The sequence below is a fragment of the Tiliqua scincoides genome, chromosome 5 (genome assembly GCF_035046505.1).
Source record: "Tiliqua scincoides isolate rTilSci1 chromosome 5, rTilSci1.hap2, whole genome shotgun sequence".
Classification (NCBI taxonomy): Eukaryota; Metazoa; Chordata; class Lepidosauria; order Squamata; family Scincidae; genus Tiliqua; species Tiliqua scincoides.
This window is the reverse complement of record NC_089825.1, coordinates 143,997,342-144,017,216: the sequence shown is the minus strand read 5'-3', so window position 1 is coordinate 144,017,216 and position 19,875 is coordinate 143,997,342. Positions and strand designations below refer to the sequence as shown.

Genomic DNA, 19,875 nt, shown 5'->3' with positions numbered 1-19,875 from the left:
CCGAGGCAAAGAAGGAAGGCCCACAGCCAGGGAGACAGACCAGGGACAGACTGCACTTGCTCCCAGTGTGGAAGGGATTGTCACTCCTGAATCGGCCTTTTCAGCCACACTAGACGCTGTGCCAGAACCACCATCCAGAGCGCGATACCATAGTCTTTCGAGACTGAAGGTTGCCAACATGAGTTTTTAGGTAACAAATACTGGTAGGTTATTTTTCAGGATCTGGTCTCTGGTAAAATCAGAAAAAACTATAGTCAGACACCCTCCTAACACCTAATTTATTTGAGGGTGATAGAAAATTCCATGATTTTTTGCTCAAAAAATGCCCTTGACTTATGCCCTGCCCTCGACAGGCCCTCAATAATCTGAGATCAGTTTATAGGTGAATATCTGCAGTGGACAGTTGTGTGCCTACCATTGTGTGTGATGGACCCAATGTCCCAGGCGCAAACTGCTAGGATGCCGCGGAAGCCTCTCTGAGACTCCTGTTGAGGTCAAAAACCGTGCTTCCAGTTTCCCAGTTTATAGCGTCGGGGAATCTCAGAGAGGCCTCCCCGATGCAGCCCTGGGACACGCAAGGCTCCATGGACCTCAAGTGAGTGGGGGCTGGATTTTCGCATGGGGGGGACTCCACCACGGACCTTCGCCCTGGGACGTGGAACTGGGCAGGTCTGCTGCTGGCGGTAGATAATTTCAATTTTTCCCATCTTACAAAATATCTTTTGATCTCATTCCAAGCTTTTATCATAATTGTTTTAAAATAACATACAGTTCAAACTTGTCAATGTAATGCCCAAATATTTAACATTTTATTCACCTTAAACCAAGTCGTTTTCATCATCCTTACTTGTTCTTGTAGATTCATGTTCTGTAGTATTTTGGTTTTTTGTTTATCTTAAAACCTGCAAATAAACCAAATTCCTCCAACTTAACCATCAACAATTCAATATCTTTCAGTGGCCAATCTAAAATTAGAACCAAATCATCCTCAAATGCTCTTAGAGTGCAACCCTAACCTGCAGCTGCGCCAGCAGAAATACAGAAGCACTGGCTCGACTGCAGTTAAGCAGGAGCAGTGCTGCCAAGACCGACTGGTGCACCACAGGTGCCAGCGCAAACCCCAATCAGACCCTAGGCTGGTGCAATGAGGGAGAGGTGCTGTACCGCATGGCATGGTTGGTACAAGGGGCAAACCGGGCGCATTCTGGAGGCATGCCAGGGGTGTGGCGCAAAGCGATGCAGTGAAGCCATATCCTAACCTCTGCCCCCAGGCAGATATGCCCCTCTGGATGCCCATGGTCACTGTGCCAGCGATGGAGGTGGCAAATTTGAGGAGACCCATATGGACCCATGAAAGGGCTGACAGCTGACAAAACACACAGCATCAATGGTAAGGCCACACTGGGAGTATTGTGTTCAGTTCTGGTCGCCGCATCTCCAAAAAGACATAGTGGAAATGGAAAAGGTGCAAAAGAGAGCGACTAAAATGATTACTGGGCTGGAGCACCCTCCTTATAAGGAAAGGCTATGGCGTTTGGGCCTCTTCAGCCTAGAAAAGAGGTGCCTGAGCCGGAACATGATTGAGACATACAAAATTATGCACAGGAAGGATAGAGTGGATAGAGAGATGCTCTTTACAATCTCACACAACACCAGAAGCAGGGGACATCCACTAAAATTGAGTGTTGGGAGAGTTAGAACAGACAAAAGGAAACATTTCTTTACTCAGCATGTACTTGGTCTGTGGAACTCCTTGCCAAAGGATGTGGTGATGGCATCTGGCCTAGATGCCTGTAAAAGGGGATTGAACAAATTTCTGGAGGAAAAATCCATTACGGGTTACAAGCCATGATGTGTATGTGCAACCTCCTAATTTAGAAATGGACTAGGTCAGACGCAAGGGAGGGCACCAGGATGCAGGTCCTTGTTGTTTTGTGTGCTTCCTGAGGCATTTGGTGGGCCACTGTGAGATACAGGAAGCTGGACTAGACGGGCCTATGGCCTGATCCAGCGGGGCTGTTCTTATGAGAAAAACAGAGAAACAGAAAAAATATGACATTGATAGATGTCGATGAGATGCAGTTGAGCTTTTTTTTATACTTTTCTCTCCCCTTCTAAGTGATAGAGGTTGGTTTTCAGGTTCCTGAGGCTATCACCAGGTTTTTGACAGCCAGGCTATTTGATATAGAAAGGCACATTCTGAAGAGTGTGTTTGAGTTCAAACATTTGAAATTAACATCTGGTTATGGCTAAACCTAACTGAATGTGGAGGTGGGTGCCCTCCTTCTTGAGAAGGACACCTGGAGGGAAGTATATTTATGAAAGTACTTGTTCTCTGGATAATTACCTTAAGAGGACGGTTTGAACTCAAGCACACTCTTCAGAACAGAAATTACGTAAAACACACTGAGTCCAGAATACAGGTGCAGATTATACCTCTGGACAGCTGACTTCCCTGTTTATTCAGAACTTGAACAGATGAGGTGACTAGTGTGGTTTTGTTATGTTTTTGTTTGTGTGTCTGGTGAATGGAATTCAATTAAAAATGAACAAAAAGGAAAGCAGCTATAACTCCAAGAATGGGGCATATTAAATGCTTTGCCTGTTTGGGTCAGTGCTGGCCATCTGCCTTGGCCTTTCAGGATAGGCTGGGATAAGCAAACCAAATCTCAGATTAGGTGTCACTTTAAGCCAGTATGCCAAGGGGGTCTTCCACATGGGGTCTAGGGGAAATAGACCAGTACCATTTCCTCCAACTGATTAGCAGCCTCCACACTTAGAGGTTTTCTCTAGATAAGTTTTTTCCCCTGCTACAGGTTATTTATTGTATTGTTTATATAAGGGCGCAATCCTATGTGTGCCTTGGGCTGGTGCAAATACCTTGCGCCAGTCCCGGAGTGTCACAAACGTGTCATAAAGCACATTTGCACCTCCTCTAGAGTCAGCTGGGCTGGTGCAGGGATGCACGCCGGCCTATGGAGGCTGAATTCAGCTGCTGCTCTGACTCAGGCAGGGAGGCTTGTGTCGGCCAAGCTCGGCCCACACAAGGGTCTAGGGTGGGTGGGGAGAAGGTGGGGAGGAGGCAGGAGGGAGGCATTCTGGGGCAGGGGAGGGCAGGGGAAAGGTTGTCCCAGGGACCAATGGGCAGGCGGGGAGCAGGAGGTGGGGCTGGGACCCGGCAGATATGCTGGATCCTAGCCCCTGTTCCTGAGCAGTGTGGAGCAACTACAAGCCGCTTCGCTCTCCTTGGACTTATGCCACCTCCGGAGGTGGTGCAAGTTCGGGGAGACCCACTGGGGCTGCAGTGGCTTACCCAGGGGAAGAGTTTCCCCTTACCTCCAACTGAGTCACTTTAGGCCCCTATCTTGCACTGGATACAGAGCTGGTCTCCTGGCCTGCTTGTACCAGCGCAAGATAGGATTGTGCTGCGTATTTATCATTCCAAGTCTCTGTCTCCTGTGCCTCTTGGTAGGAGTGGGGTTGCCAGTGTAAGCAGGTGAGTCAGCTGCTGCTTAGGTGGCAGGGCAATTTTACTCCTTAATGGCCCCCCAGTGCCTTTTCCTTTGGAAAGAATCAGGGCCGTGGGACAGAGCAGCAACTGACTTGACTGCTTTGCACTGCACTCCAATAGTGGAATGCACTGAAAAAGCAGTTAAGGCAGCTGCTGTTTAGAGGCGGTGGGGAAATCTTGCTTCCCACTGCCCCCATTCCTTCCAGAGGAGAAAGAACTGGGGAAGTTGGGAAGATCACACCCTCTGCCGCTGCCTCTAAGATTCAAAGAAACACTTAGAAGTGGCGGTCTGTATGATCTTTCTGTGGTCACCATCTTGGAGGGTCTCAGGTTTGAATCCCTTCCCATGGCACTCCAGAGTGGAATATGGGGCATTTCGCCCCCGGCACTCCTCACTTTTTATGCCACTGTGAAGGAAGAAGACAGAAGGAGTGCACTTGAAACCTGAGTTTACCTGTCCTTAGTCTGCAGAGTTGCCAGCAATCTGCCTGATTGCCACTGGAAAGTTAGGCTCTCTTGTTTTGCTAGTTTCTGTCTTTTACCAGGGTTGGGTAAAACTTATATATGAGAAGCATCAAGTTGCACATGTGTTTACATGAGGCTTAGTAAGCTCAGCGAAATCCCCTGCCTGGCTGAGAGCCCAATCCTGAACTCCGCACGCTGGCCTACTGCCAGAGTGCACTGTCGCAAATGTGCTGTAAGGTACATTTGTGAGCCCTAACGCCGGGAGAGTACTGGTACTAACCCAGCACTGGCCAACACTGGGCTAGTGCCAGGCGGGAGCCCGGCCTCCCCTGGTCAGTGGTTGCACGGATTGCTGAGCAGCGGAGAGCCTGGGAGGAGGCATCCCGGGGAGGCAGGAGGTGGGGAGAGGGCGGGGGGAGGTGTGCCAGTGGGAGGGAGCGGGAAGGGAGTGAGGTGGGACTGGTGGAGCTTTGCTTCACCAGTTCCAAAGCCTCCATGTTGGGCTTGCCACCCAACACAGAGGCTTTTACCTCACTGCCGACCTTTTGATTGGCGGTGAATCGAGTAGCCCCATTGTGGGGTTATTCCATTTACCCAGGGGAAGGGGACGAAAGTCCCCTTCTCCCGAGGTGCCGCCAGCGGTACCAGAGGTGCCAGCCAGCGGCTGCCCAAGGTGCACAGGATGCGGTGGTAGTCATTTCTGTGCCACCACAGCCGCATGCCCAAGGCAGCTCAGGATTGGCTGAAAGGCAGAAATATCTAAGAACAACCTCTGGCCGTCTGGCAATGTTGTTTCCACTCTTCCAAAATGGAGCCTGCTTGCCCTTAAAAGTGGAGGGTCAGGGCAAGAGGTTGTGGGTCTGTGTAAGGACTTAGTGCGCGGCGTGGGGTGACTTCTCGGTGGACTAGACTATATGAAGGATGTGCCTGATTAAGTCTGAGTGATTTTACTTGTGCATTTTATATGCTGGTAACAATGAGTTAGAGCCCAATCCTATCCAATTTTCCAGGGCCAGTGCAGCAATACCAATGGGGTGTGTGCTGCATCCTGCAGTGGGAGAATAGTCACATAGGCCTCCTCAAGGTATGGCAACATTTGTTCCCTTACCTCAGAGCTGCATTGCGGCTGCACCGGAGCTGGAAAGTTGGGTAGGATTGGGCCCTTAGTTGAGAATGCCTGGACATTTACTCTAGTAGGAGGCATGGGTGGAGCGGAGACACAACACTGTGCCTTGTAGGGGCAGACAGGTGCACCTCTAGCAAGTGACTGCTAAGATACCATGCAGGGATGTCCAAAAAAGGAAAGTAAAGCAAAACAAAAGTAGAAAACAAAGGCTAGATATCTTAAATGTCATCTAAAAACAGAAACACAATAATGCAGAATAGCTTTTGATGTTGGAATGCAGTGTTGAATGTACTGTTTTTTTTAAGGATCATGTGAGTAATACTGAACAACCTTCCCGCATCCGGCATGAGTAGGGATGTAGATAGCACCCAATTAGTGCTGGGTGTGCAGCCTCTGTCCCTGCTATTTTGCAACTGGGAAAGAATGTAATGCAGCCCACACACCTGTTAGAACAATCTGTGATTAGCTTATCACCTTTAGGGGACAGGTAGAAATTTTTTGCCCTCCAAAGCCTGATTGACCCTTGTGAGAGAAATTTTTCTACCCTACTGCAGACACTCCTTTCAGACACTCTACTGGGACTTACTTCTGAGTAGATATGCAAAGCATTGGACTGTGAGAACCCAATTCTATGCATGTCTACATAGAAGTAAGTTCCATTAGAGTCAATAGGGCTTACTCCCAGGATAGTGTGAATAGGATGAAGTTCTGGGCTCTCTCCCTCCTAGGTGGAGGGAAGCCCTGTGCTGCATGCACTTACTTGTGGAGCCCCCTCTAGTTTCGGGCTTCCCTCCCAGTCTGGAGCCTGCTAGGAGGACGACGCACACCTCCCTCCTGACTGGGAGGAAGCCCAAAGCTAGAGGGGGCTCCGTGCTGATCAAATGGAGCACTCTGCCACCCGGCCAGCCTTCTTTCAGGTCTGGCTTCCCTCATGCTCCAGGGAGGATCCGGCCAGCAAGAATGCTCAGCACGGGACTGTGGGAAACCTGTTCTGAGTGTGCTTGCCAGCGGGGGGAGCATGAGGGAAGCCCAACACTAGAGAAGGCTGGCTGGCTGGCAAATGAAGCTCAGTAGCACTGTGTACGTTTCCAGCGTAGCCTTCCATAGCACCAAAGGGAGGCCTGATGCTAGAGAGGCTCAGTTGGTAAGCACATGCAGCACCACCCAGCCAGCCTTCTCTGGGATTGGGCTTCCCTCCAGTTGCAGCGATGACCTGGCCAGTAAACAAGGTCCCACGCTGAGCGTGCTTGCTGGCCAGGTTCTCTCTGGCCTCGGGAGTCCCTCGGTCTGGAGAAGGCTCAGGACAGGACCTTGCTTACTGGCCAGATCCTCTCTGCAGGAGCAGGGAAGCCCTACCCCAGGTGCTCTCTGGCCTCGGGTTTCCCTCCCTGTATGAGGAAGACTCATGCTCACCAGCAAAGCCTTCTGCAGACCGAGGGAAGCCCAGGCTAGCAATCACACTCTGCAGGGCAGAGGGCCTTACCACTAAGTGCACGCGACGCTGGAAATTGAGACGGCCTGGCTGGCTGGCAATCTCTCTCTCTGAAGGTAAGCCCGATGCTGGGGGAGGCTCCAACCCCCCTTCCATCATGTTTCACACTCTCCTCACCTCGTACTGCCCCAACCACCTTGTTCACAGCCACTGCTTTTTCCCATAAAAGCAGCAAGTAGGGAGGCCACCATATGCAGCTGAGCTGAGCTGCTATGGCCACTTCTCACCCCAAGATGCCTCACAATGCCCCTGGGGGCTTTCCCTGCCTCCCCAGAGCATTCTGACACACAGATTGAAAACCTCACATTTATTGTAAAAATACCTCCTCTGGAAGCCAACATGGTCCAAACATCTAGCGATACAAGGTGATTCCTTTGAAATCCTTCACACAAAACAGAGGAATCTTCAGTACATTTAAATAATGAATTAGTCCAAATGTAATTGTTAGAACAATGGTGGTACAACAGGGGAAATGATTCTGGAGTTTCTAGAAATAGAAAGATAACACAGAGATGTAAGGATGCCCTTATGGCCAATTGATGTCACAACTGGTGATTGCTTGATATCTGGGAGACTCTGGCATAAAGCAGGTAGTGTACATTTATGGTGTGTGGTATAATATTTCAATAGATGGTACAGACTGGGACGTACTCATGTTGTGCCCTGTGACATGTGTACAGGTGTACCCCTTATGTGTGGGGTTCCTTTCCAGAGCCCCCCCATGGATAGTTGAAACCCCCCTATTGAGGACACCCCCCTTGCCCATCAGAGATGGGGGGACCTGTGCCCCTCTTGTCTCTTCTGAGGCCTGCAGAGGCCACGTGCATTGGTCTGTGACTACTGTGGGCCTCAGAAAGGCCATTTAGAGAAAAAGCGCAACTTCCTGCTTTTTGTAAAACCAGAAATGATATTTTTAAGCCTTTAAAAGGCATTATGAATGCTGGGATGCCACTGAGGTCTTCCCTAGACCTCATAATGCTTTTAAAGGAATAAAATGTCATTTCTGGTTTTATGAAAAGCCACAAGTTTCATTTTTTCGGCCTAAACAGACAATCTAAGGCCCACAGAAGCTGCAGGCCAATGCATGCAACCTCTGCAGCTCTCAGAATAGCCTCCAGAGGATGCATGTGGGGTGCTGGGCACCCATATCCACAGAAGTGAAATCACAGAAATGGGATCTGCAGATATAGTTCCCCCTTTTCATTCCTGGTCAAACTTCTGAAATGCCTTTGTGGGAACTTAGCGATGATGGGTTGGGAAGATACAAAAACAAACCAGTGGCAGAAAGTGGGGTCACCCCAAAAACAATTTCTGAATTTTTCTGAATATTTTCTGCAGAAAATAGAGGGCTGATACTACTTTTCTGAGTTTTTTCCCCCAAAGCATTAGGTTCACCCCATTTTATACAAAGATTACTGTTTTTGGCATTTTGAGTTTCAGTAATTTTTTTGCAGGATATCCCCCCTGCACTGTAGGTAAAAATGAAACTTTGGCAAACTTTGTATGGAGAGGGGACTATACTTTGTAATCCACTTGTTTGCAGCCCTACAGTTACAGGTAGATACCTATAATTATCAGCTGTGAAACTCATAGGTTTGTAAAGGAAGCTCTGGGAGGGACAGGATTCAAATTTAGCAATATTCAGATATATTTCATGCACCAGATTTATATCTGGTATCATGCACCAGTCATATATTTCACTGTATATGGGTCATAAGAACATAAGAAGAGTCCCGCTGGATCAGACTCAAGGCCCATCTAGTCCAGCTTCCTGTATCTCAAAGTGACCCACCAGATGTCTCAGGGAGCACATAAGACAATAAGATGCCTTCATCCTGTTACCACTCCTATTCTGAGATAGCCTAAAACCAGAAGAGTGCATGTACCCATCATGATGTAGCCTGTGATAGACTTTTCATAGAATCGTAGAGTTGGAAGGGACCCACAAGATCATCTAGTCCAACCCCTTGCCCTAGCAGGAAATCCTCCTAAAGCCTCCCCAGCAGGTGCCTGTTGAGCCCTTGTGAGGGAGAAGCCACTACTTTCCTCAACAATCTGTTCCACTGCCAAACTGTCCTTCCGACAGAAATTTCTTCCTGATGTCCAACTGGAATCTCATCTCTTGCAGTTTGTAGCCATTGGGTCTAGTTCTACTCTCAGAGGCGGTTGAGGGCAAATTTGTCCCTTCTTCCCTATGACAGCCCTTCAAGTATTTGGAGAGTGCTATCATATCCCCTCTCAGACTCTTCTCCACACTGAGCATACCAATTTCCCTCAACCTTTCCTCATAGGGCTTGTTCTCCAATCCTCTGTACATCCTCGTCACTCTTCCCTGAACCTGCTCCAATTTGGCTGCATCCTTCTTAAAGTGAGGTGCCCAGAACTGGACACAGCACTCCAGGTGAGGTCTGATCAGTGCGGAATAAAGCAGAACCACAACTTCTCACAATTTGGATGCTACAGTTCTACTGCTGCAGACTAAAATTGCCTTCTTTGCAGCCACACCACACTGCTGACTCATCATCCTGTGATCCACTGCAACTCCAAGATCCCTCTCACATGCTGTGCTGCCAAGCCAGGTATCCCCCAATCTGTACCTGCATCTTTGGTTATTTTTGCCCAAGTGCAGAATCTTGCTTTTGTCCCTGTTGAACTTCATCTTATCCATTGCAGCCCAGTATTCCATTTTGTCAGGGTCTTCCCGAAGGCTTCTCATGTCTTCTGTTGTATTTGCTACTCCTCCCAGTTTGGTGTCATCTGAAATGAAGAGGCCCCCTTGTATCCCTTCATCCGGAGGGGACCCAAGATGGCGACTGAGCTGGTTGTATGCTACGATTGCTCCAGCTTTTAGCCCCTGTTTTTTAACTTTTTATCCTATTTTATCTAGCTGCTTTTAGCTTATTAGCAGCTTTTTGATATCATTGTTTTATGAAGAATCTTCATTAACTCTAAGTTTTCTCTCCCCTTTAATTTATGAGAGTGAGTTCAAAGACTAACCGAGACTGAATTTGGCTGGCAGCCATTGCAATGGGGAAGAGGCGCCGTTCAAGGCATTCGTCTGAAGCTGAGTTGCAATTATCTAAACAGTCTAAGCAGCTTAAGTTATGTGATCTACCCTCATGGACTAGTGCTGGGGCTATCTCTCCCCCCCTCACTGCTCCCGAGTTCCTGCATAGTTTATCCAAACAGTCCCCCTGTTCCTTTAAGAACTTGTTGCCTACTGTTACTTTGGATGCCTAGGAACAAATTCAGCCACCGTGCTTGCAGTCTGAGGGTGCTGGGTCTAATGAGTCTTCTTTTTTGTCTAAAGGGTGGATGTTTGGTGATAGTCGACTCCCTGATGATTATTTCTCAATCCTTGCAACGTTTTGCCATAACATTGGTGATACTGTATTATTTACTTGCAAACAACTAAATTTGGTTCTTGAACAGCTGAACTCATTTCAACCAGTATTGCCTAGGGTTGCCCACTGTGATAAGGCTTTCTCACAACCCTCCAATATGGTTCAAGTATTTCCTGTTTCAATGACCCCTCTTAAGGGATCATGTTTCTTTTTGCCTGAACAGATTACTTTAGAAATTTTTCCCTCTTCTTTTAAGACCTTCAAGTGGACTAGCAAACACCAAATTAACCTCTCCTTATCTAAATTACTAGGTCTAGACGGGTCGGACATTGATTTGATTTCTGTGGAACATCTTCCTTTTTTTCGGCTTGTCTCCAGGATTCTGATAAAGTTTGCCTCTAATTGAATTCCCAAGCTATGTCACGAAAGGAAACACTCTCTGCGTGCCAAGAAAATATGGATCAGGAGGGTATTTCAAATGCCTGATGTTAAGCCTCTATTCCCTAGAAGAACACATGCGCCTGGGAGGCCAACAAGGACCTTGTCCTTTCACCAAGTGGAGGCCCCTGGCCCCTCGTCGGCACCGTTACCCCTTTCATCAGCCTCGACTTGCAAATCCCCACATAAATCTACTGCTGATTTTCTAACATCTCTGTGATGCTGTAATGCCCCATTGGAAAGCTGTATTGCAACCTAAAAATTTTTTTACCTCCCGAAAATCGCTGTAACTCTGGTCTCCATCATTCTGATCCTGATCCTGCAGTGACAGCACCCTTTGGTGCAAAGGCTGATGCAGTTGTGGCCAGTCAAGATCCACCAACAGCACTAACAGCACCAACAGTACCAACGGCTCAAGCAGTTTCACCTTCCCCCACTTTTTTGGGGCAGACCTCATCTCTTTTCGTGAATTTAATGTGGCTAAGCCTTCTGACCTGTCTCCTTGTGTGACGCAATGCTGTGATCAGGAACCTTCCCTGGAGCTCATTTCTGTTTCTAATTCTCCAAACTTAGTACTTTCTCCAGTTTGTATTATTGATAAAGGATCTGGGGGCGGAGCTTTCACCCTGGTGGATGCTAACTCTCAAATTGAACCTCCATTATATTTTGACTACACTACTTCTAAGCAAATTCCCTCCAACAGTAATCAGTTCTGTTCAGAGGTTTCTCCTGCATCTGAATTGGTTCCGGTTCATCTTTCCCAGACTACCCATGGATATGGAAATGGCATGATGGAGACTATAGACCCCAATGGTCTTTCTGGTTGACTGACTATGCCCAGGTCTCCTCCTGCATCTGCTCTAACTGATTTGGAGCTTTTGTCATGGAATATTGAGGGTGGGGGAATAAATTGTCGGACCCAATTAGGAGTTGAGCAACTCACCTTCTCTTTGTGACTAGTCACCAATTGGTGACAAAGCAACAACCCCACCCTGATTTCTCTTCTTCTTCCTTTGGGAATACCTAAAAAAGCCCTTTTTGTTGTTCTTGACATCCCAGGTCAGCCAAAGCGAATACTGAGCTTTTGCATTCCTGACCCTCACTCTACAAGTCAGGGCTACCTGACTGTAATCTTCCCTGGTGAACTCATCTTCCATTTCCTATACATGTCTTTTTTAAATCTTCAACTCTCTATTAAGAGCCCAATCCTAACCATTGCCAGAGCTGCTGGTGCAGAGGGAGAAGATAAGACCAAAGAAAATCCAATGCCTCACTCACCATGGTGCTTCCAAGTGGCACAGGAATGGTGAAGGAACAGCGCCAAGCCATGGTGGAGCAAAGGCTGGTGCAGCGGCAGTGCCACAGCAGCAGCCGTGCTGCACCTGCACACAGAAAGCCACCCAGCGACGGTGGAACGTCCGTCGGGGACGCCGGATGCCACAGTGCGTGGCAACCACTGAGCACCTGTGCAGTGCCCGTCAGGATGTCAGGAAGGTAGCTGCTTAAAGGGCCACCCATACATGCCCTGTTGCACAGAAGGGACAAGTGCTCCTGCTCCTGGCCAGCACAAGGGCCGGCACAGCACACTGGAAAGACATGCTACACCCATGGCACACAATGCCAGTCAGTGCATGCCAACCCGGAAGGCATGCCGGAAGGTCGACCTGGTCCGGATGATTTGCTGGGCTCCTTGTGAGCCGTGGGCAGCATCTAGCGTTTGTCCCTGCTTTCTACCAGCAGGGGGTCTAGGGCCCGGCCTGTTGCCTCTTCGCAGCTGTCTCTGCTCTGCTGCCGCTATGGGGGGAGCAGCAGCTGATAGAAACAGCCTCCAGCGGGGCGCAGCATTGCGGTCCTTTCCTCCACCTGCTCCTGGCTGGAGGTGTTCCTGCGCATGGGAGAGAGAGAGAGCCCAAGATGGCACCTCCCACGTGGTTGGGGCTCCTCTCTATCTGGCTGGCCTGCTGAAAAAGTGGCCACTGCAGGCGTGGTTCCACTCATTTCAGTGGGGGGGGACCTGAAGCCATGCAGGGGGTCTCCTTTCCATGGGAGGGGGCCTGAAGCCACCCACGCTGTGTCTGGTTGCTGCTCTGATACTCCCTCCCACTGTCTTGATGGGTTCTGGCTTTCAGAGCCTGGAAGTTGAAGAAGTGGGGGGGGGGCAGTAGACCTACCCCCTCTGCAAGTGATCCAAAAAAAGATTAAGTCGTGCAGGAGCACGACGAAGGTCCGTCCTAGCTCCTGGAAGGCAGGACCGGAACTGGGAACCAGAAGGCATACACACACACACACCCAACGTGGGAGGAGTATCCATCAATCAAGGTCCCGATCCTGCCTCCCAGGAGGAGGGGCATCCCAGCAGTAGGAATGCCAGCCCTTCCTTCCCAGAGAAACACTGCTTTAGGGGAAAGGCTGGGCTGGATGAATCACAAGTCGGAATTAAGATTGCCAGAATTATCGATAACCTCAGATATGCAGACGATACCACTCTAATGGCAGAAAGTGAGAAGCAGCTAAAGAACCTCTTGATGAGGGTGAAAGAGGAAAGTGCAAAATGTGACTTGAAACATTAAAAAAACTAAGATTATGGCATCCGGTCCCATCACCGCATAGCAAATAGAAGGGGAAGAACTGGAAGCTGTGACAGAGTTTATCTTCTTGGGCTCCAAGATCACTGCAGATGGAGACTGCAGTCAGGAAATTAAAAGACACTTGTTTCTTGGGAGGAATGCTATAGTGAGCCTAGACAACCTAATTAAAAACTGAGACATCACCTTGCTGAAAAAGGTCCATATAGTCAGAGCTATGGTTTTCCCAGCAGTAATGTATGACTGTGAGAGCTGGTCCATAAGGAGGGCTTAGCGCAGAAGAACAGACGCTTTTGAATTATGGTGCTGGAGAAGACTTTTGAGAGTCTCCTGGACTGCAAGGAGATCAAATCTGTCAATCCTACAGGAAATCAACACTGACTGTTCATTGGAAGGACAGATGATGAAGCTGAAGCCATCTCATGAGAAAGGAGGACTCTTTAGAAAAGACCCTGATGCTGGGAAAAATTGAAGGCAATAAGAGAAGGGGGCGGCAGAGGATGAGATGGTTAGATAGTGTCACAGAGGCAATGAACATGAATTTGGACACACTCCGGAAGTTAGTGGAAGACAGGGGGGACTGGCATACTGTGGTCCATGGGATTATGAAGAGTGGGACACGACTGAATTACGAACACACTGTAGTTGCAGCTGTCCTTGAAAACAACCCAGACTTCAGCTGGCACATAATGCAGCAGCCCTGGTCATGCTGCAGGACCACCTTGACCACCAAATACAAATATTTTAATTAAGAAATAACAGTAATAAATTTGTTATGCAACAAGCTGTGCCAGAAGCATCTTAGATTGGCAGTTATAAGCTGTTTTGGCAACTTAAATGATAGATAACAGGAAGGAAGCCATCTTATGATTTAGATCACCCAGAGGCTCACCCAGAGGCTCATCAAGAGTCTCCAAAGAAGGAGCAAGGAGTGGCAGCCAGATCTGCTGGGGTTTTGCATGATTGCATTCAGCTTTGTCTTTACTTAAGAGATTCTGGAAAGAACACCTTGTGTTAGCCATTATTCAAACATCAAAAACTTTTCAGTTTTAAGATGACATTTTGAGATGACCTTTAGAGCAGCTATCACAGCATCCCACTCCCCAGGGCCTCCTATTCTAGTAAATGTCCAGGCATATCTTCCTGTTCTCAACTAATTCACTGTGGCTGGCAACCGGGCCTCTGAAGAGGAATTTTATCAGGGGGTACAAAGTTTCTTTGGGGCCCCTTTGCAAAGGGGGAGGGGTGAAAGGTGAAACAGAATGAGGGAGGGTAGAGACAGCTGGAAAAGTCTTTGGTGCCCAGGTCTACCAAACCATGTGGCATCAGTAGTGTCCCCAGCATCCCCAGTCATGGTAATGTCCCCAGCATCCCATGCGGGCAACAAGTCTGAGTAGATAGGAAAACATAAAATCTCAGGAAATTTCTGGGGCACCTCCTTTAATGGTTTTCTATATCCTGTAAGCTGTCTGGCTTCCAATGGGTCTCCTCGGACCTTGTCACGTGAGGACTTACTCAGCAATGGGAGACCCCGGGTGGGACGCAGCCAGCTGGAGGAGGGACCCCGAGCCCCCACTGACAAGGGAGAGCCCGGGGCAGCCAGCGAGGTGAGGGCCGCAGCCGGAAGTGGCCACGCTGCTCAGCACCTCGGCACGGTTGCCCATAGGACAGGGAGCCAGCCAAGGGAGCAGCCGCGCAGCTGTGCCACAACTGTCCAATATGGTCAGGAGCGATGGCCCCTTATGGAGGTGGGACAAGATCTCGCGAGATCTCGGATCCACCTGCCTCCCGGAAGGGGTGGAGCCAGGTGGGGCAAGTGCTGGGCTCATAAGGAGCCCGCCAGCGAAAGCAGGAGGTGGTGCCTCCTGGGGCTCCCTGAGCTGGGAGGAGAGGGCAAGCAGGCAGGAGGGACCTGCCTACAGCCCCTGGCTAGCTACAGGCTACCCTGACCTAGGGCAAGGAACCCCAGAACAACCCCGGGATGGGAGCAAAAGGAAGCGCAACACAGCTGAGTTGAGGGGGACTGCAGGAAAGAACCCAGGGTCACCTATCACCTAGAGACCCCTTAAGGTCACCCCAATTGGCCCTCAACCCAGGAGAAAACCCCTGGGAAACACCTGGCCATCCCCAAGGGAAACCCAAAAAGGGGCTGACCCAGGAACCCGGGGCAGTGAAAGCTACACCTGGGGCCAACAACCCAGTGGGCCACTCCTGGCGGCCCCCTACCCAGCATTTGTCTGCATCCAGTGCAAGCCACCCCCGACAGAGGCACTGCTCGTGTTGACCCATCTTGAGACCTGTGACGCAACAAGGACTCCAGACACCAGAAGGAAAGTACAAAAGACTTTATTGGGAAAATTACAATGTATAGGGCTTCTGTGAAGTAACAGAGCCCTCCATGAATGTCAAAGTACTAACCCAAGTAAATTGCATCTCCAGACCTCTCCTTGCTGTGCCTCGTGTTCCTCACCACTCCATCCGGGACTCCCTTTATCTCAACACCCCCGCTGAAGCTCTGCCCCCGGGCTCCGCCCCAGGGATGCACATCACAGACCTACACCAGCTAAGTAGGTGGTGTAGGTTCAAGGAGCCTCAGGATCCAGAAAAGGGGGATAAGATCGCAACATGCAAGGCTGCTACCAACATCCTCGCCCTCCACCCTTGAACCAGCCCTTGCCCCATTCCCCCTGAACCACCCCCACTGCCACTGTAACTGCTCTACCAGGGTATTTGTGAGCTGCTGGCATGCATGTGGGGCCCCCTGCTGTTTGCATAGATGGCCCAGCCATTGGAGTGGCTTCCACACCAGTGGTCCAGTCATTGACTGAGAGATTGGGCACTTAATCTTTTAGTAGTACAAATTTCCTAGTCAGTTTCAGTTATAGTTACTTAAGTTGCTTTAAATGCAACTATTTCCCTTTGCCAAGGAGGGAATATCTCCTCAGGTAGAGTAGCAGAATGTGACTTCAAGGATGGAGCTTGCAACCAGCAGAGAATACACAGACAGGCAGATTTCCATCACCAATTAAGCCTGTATTTACAAATATTTACAGCAGCAGCATTGACAAAGCAGCACGGCAAAGAGGGTACAGCAAATAACACACCACACACGACTTTCCATGACCACCAACGACCCACAAATGAGGGCTCTCACAGCCTTGCTTATAAGGATCTGTGAGCCAGTCAGGATGGGTGTTGCATGATCCTCTTACCACACCCTGTCTTGTGATGCATGATCTCATCCCTGTGATTGCATCAGCCACATACAGTTGCATTACAGTGCATTGGGACCCTGTGTCATGATGACTCAGCACTTTACAAATAGGCTGCATGGAATGCATTAGGCCCTGCCTTATTCAGGCCTGTAGATTCTATCAGGGTTGTGCTCTAACCCTGACACCCTTCTACTGCAAATAATCTCTTTGCTGAACCGCATATGTATTTCAATTACAGTTGGGCTCTGAATTCCGATTTTTGTGGAACTAGGTTGAGAGGTGGGTGCACCAAGTCTAAGGAAGGACATGCATGTGCATACATGTGTTCTAGAGTTTCTCAAACTATCTCATGAGGCAGATCAGGAAATTTTTTTCCCAATTTGCCAGGGCTACCAATTGGTTTCTTCCAGTGTGCCAATGTCAGTAGTTTATCTCAGGGACAGTAAGATAGACTACTCAGGGATGCTGAAAACATTATTTTCTCATGACTCGTTTTAATTCAAGTCACAGAAGTCGCTGAACCCAACTCAACTCGAGACTCAGGGCCAGTGACTCTAAGAAAGAGTCCAAATTATTTGAGTCCTACCCCAAGTCCCCATTTGCAAGAGAAAGAGTGTGTGTGTGTTCTGGCTTACTTGTCTTATTTAAGCTCTGTGTGTAGTTTGTCCACAATAGGGCCATCTCAGAGCCCAATCCTGTGCTCAGCGGCACAGGTCTGTGCCGCCAAACACAGTCGCAAACGTGCCGTAAAGCACATTTGCGGGGCTCACTGCTGGGTTCCCACCTATGCTAGCCCAGCGCCGGACAGTGCTGGGCTAGCACTGGGCAGCCGCGCAGCTCCCATGGCTCGGCGGACTCCCAGACTGCCAAGCTGCGGAACGGTAAGTGCGGGCAGGGACGGGGCGTGGAGGAGGCATTCCGGGGAGGGGGGAGGCTGGCGGGGGTGGAGAGAGGGTGGGGAGGATGTGTGACAGGGAGATGTGATGCAGGGAGGGGGGCAGGCAGGTGGGAGGCGTGCCTGGGGGCGGGATGTGGATCTGTAGAGCTCCGCTTCGCAGGATCCACGGTGCTCATGGAGGGCTGCGTGCCCTACACGAGTGCCTTTACCTTACTGCCGACCTTTTGATCAGCAGTAAAGTGAGTAGCCCCATTGCAGGGCTACTTACCTTACTTGGAGGAAGGGGACGAACATCCCCTTCTCCCAAGGCGTCTCCTGCAGTAGCGTGGGAGGCGCAGGATCCGGCGGCAACCCTCCTTGGTGCTGCCGAGCCTGGGTTCCCTGGGCAGCTCAGGATTAGGCTGCCCATTGCTTATAATTAACAGGCAGTTATTTATCATTATCTGTTATTTAGTATATCTGTTATCATTAACAATAATAAGACAGTCAGGCCGCTTTTCAGTTTCTTCATATACCCAGTGCAAAATACAGGGCTCTGTGTGTGAATTGTTCACAATAGGTCCACCTCAGGACTTCTTTATTAGTAATAACAGACAATTATTATTTGCTATTGTCATTATCAACATCATTATCAAGTGAGGCAGTCTTCACGAATGCCCTTTGTATAGGGTCATCATCACTGTATTATTATTTGACCAAAGTGATAGTCACATCGAAATGAGTTGTTCCAGGAGATACGAAAGAGCCAGGCAAGCGAAGCTCTGCTCAGTGCCATTTCTGCCACGCCATTTTCGGCAATTTCATGTCTACCACCTCTAATTTTCTTTCTACAGCACATCAAGACACATCCCAGGAAGTTTGAGGAGTTCCACCATTATCAATGTGGAGAATCTACCAATGGGGCTGCTATGACCTCGTCCTCCAACCAGATGACAATTACTGATTTTGTGTGCTTACCTGCACTGAGTATGGATCTTGTGAAAAGCAACATGTACGCAGTGGGCTACCCTCAACAGACGAAAATCCTGATGTCAGCCATCTTGTAATAGTAAGATGTTCCCCAACTATGCCATTGGTGGAGAGACCGCAATTTCAATGATTCTGTGAAGAGTTAGAACTATTGACAAGGGTTGAGTAGAAAACTCCTCACTAATGAAATACAGTACTCAACAGCTGAAGAAGAATTCTCAGGCCTTCCGGAAAAGGCAAATGACATGGCCCTGACCATTGACATCTGGTCACACAGGAGAATGCGAGGATTCCAGGGCATCATGGCACACATGATCCTGGACTTTCAACTGAAGACCTGATTGCTGTCCTGACAGAGATTTCTCAGTCACCACACTGGCAAGAACATAGTTGAGGTTTTTGAAGACACATGTGCCTCTTTCAAGGTGAAAAAGAAGGTGCAATACATTGTGACCAATAACGTGGGCTGCATGTTCAGAGCCTACACTGCAGAATTCCCTTCTGCGGAGGAGTAGCCTGACAGCAAGATAGAATCAGAGGAAGCCTACATTCCCAAACCTGAGCATGCCACTGCAGAGAATTCAGAGTACTGAGAGGATGTCAGTGAAGGGATTGTCATGTCCTTTGTACAGCAGGTCATTTCTACAGACCAGACACAGCCTTTGAGGCATAGGCGGATCCAGGCCAGGGGCCTGATTCTTGCCCCCCCCCAAAGCTGTCATGCTAGTGGGGAAGGGCAGTGGCAGAGGGCAAACGGGAATCCAGGTTCCCTTTCTTGTAGGCAGCCCAGTACTTCCAGGCAGCTTTTTCTGCCTCCACGGGGCACCTGCTCCAGTGCCTGGGCTCCTCTTGCTGCTGCTGTTGCTCCAGCCCTGGCAGGGCTGAGCAGACATGCTGGCCAACTGCACCTCTGCAGACCTGCACCTGGCTGTTCCAGGCAGGCAGTGTGTGACCTCCAAGCAGAGTGCACCTCCAGCACCCCTCTGTGCTCGCCCATTGTGCTTCTTGGCTCCTGCATGAGAAAAGTCTCCTCCTCTTCTTGTGCTGTCTCAGGCTGCAGTCCTGTGCACACTTTCCTGGGAGCAAGCCCCATAGACTATAATGGGACTTGCCTCTGAGTAGGCATGCCTAGGATTGGGCTCTGAGGCTTCAATCTTGTGCACACTTTCTTGGGAGCAAGCCCCATAGACTATAATGGAACTTGCACCTGAGTAGGCATACCTAGGATTGGGCTCTGAGGCTGCAGTCCTGTGCACACTTTCCTGGGAGCAAACCCCATAGACCATAATGGTACTTCTGGGTAGACATGTCAAGGATTGGGTTCTCTTGGACTGCAAAGCTATCCATATTTACCTGGGAGCAAGCCCCATTGACTATAATGGGACTTACATTGGAGTAGACATACATAGAGTTGGCTGTCTCTCAAGACAACAGTCTGTTCAAAACAACAGTCTAATGCAAAACTAGAAATATAGGGAGCTGAACCCCAGAAAAAAAAGGTGGTGTTTTTTGACTGGCTTGCAGGATTGGATGCACTGACTATAGTCCCTGAAAATTATCCTATGCAAATGTGCCATTCTTGTTGCAAGGTAGTTGCTTAATTGTTGTGTCCGCAGCAAACTTCAAACAAGCTCAGAGTGAGCTTGAAGAGCAAAGTTGAAAATAAACTCAAAAATAGACTTGGTAAGCAAGCTTGGTGAAAATGAGCAAACATTTATTCATTGCCAGCAATGGGCTTCTCTCGGTGGTTCAAAATGGGGAACACAGAGAGCTGTGGTCTCTCAGTGTCCCAGAGAAAAAGCAACATTCCCTTCTGGGTGTGACCATTTATA

The 19,875-nt window shown here is 49.2% G+C and overlaps 1 protein-coding gene across 1 annotated transcript in view; it reads left to right on the top strand.

Moving 5' to 3' along the window:
- Positions 1-19,875, top strand: part of LOC136654055 (perforin-1-like) — a 136,272-nt gene that overhangs the window by 37,175 nt on the left and 79,222 nt on the right. The window contains exons 5-6 of the mRNA XM_066630917.1: positions 14,427-14,568; positions 16,970-17,057. Coding sequence (XP_066487014.1) covers positions 14,427-14,568; positions 16,970-17,057 — 230 coding nt within the window. The remainder of the gene's footprint in view (positions 1-14,426; positions 14,569-16,969; positions 17,058-19,875) is intronic.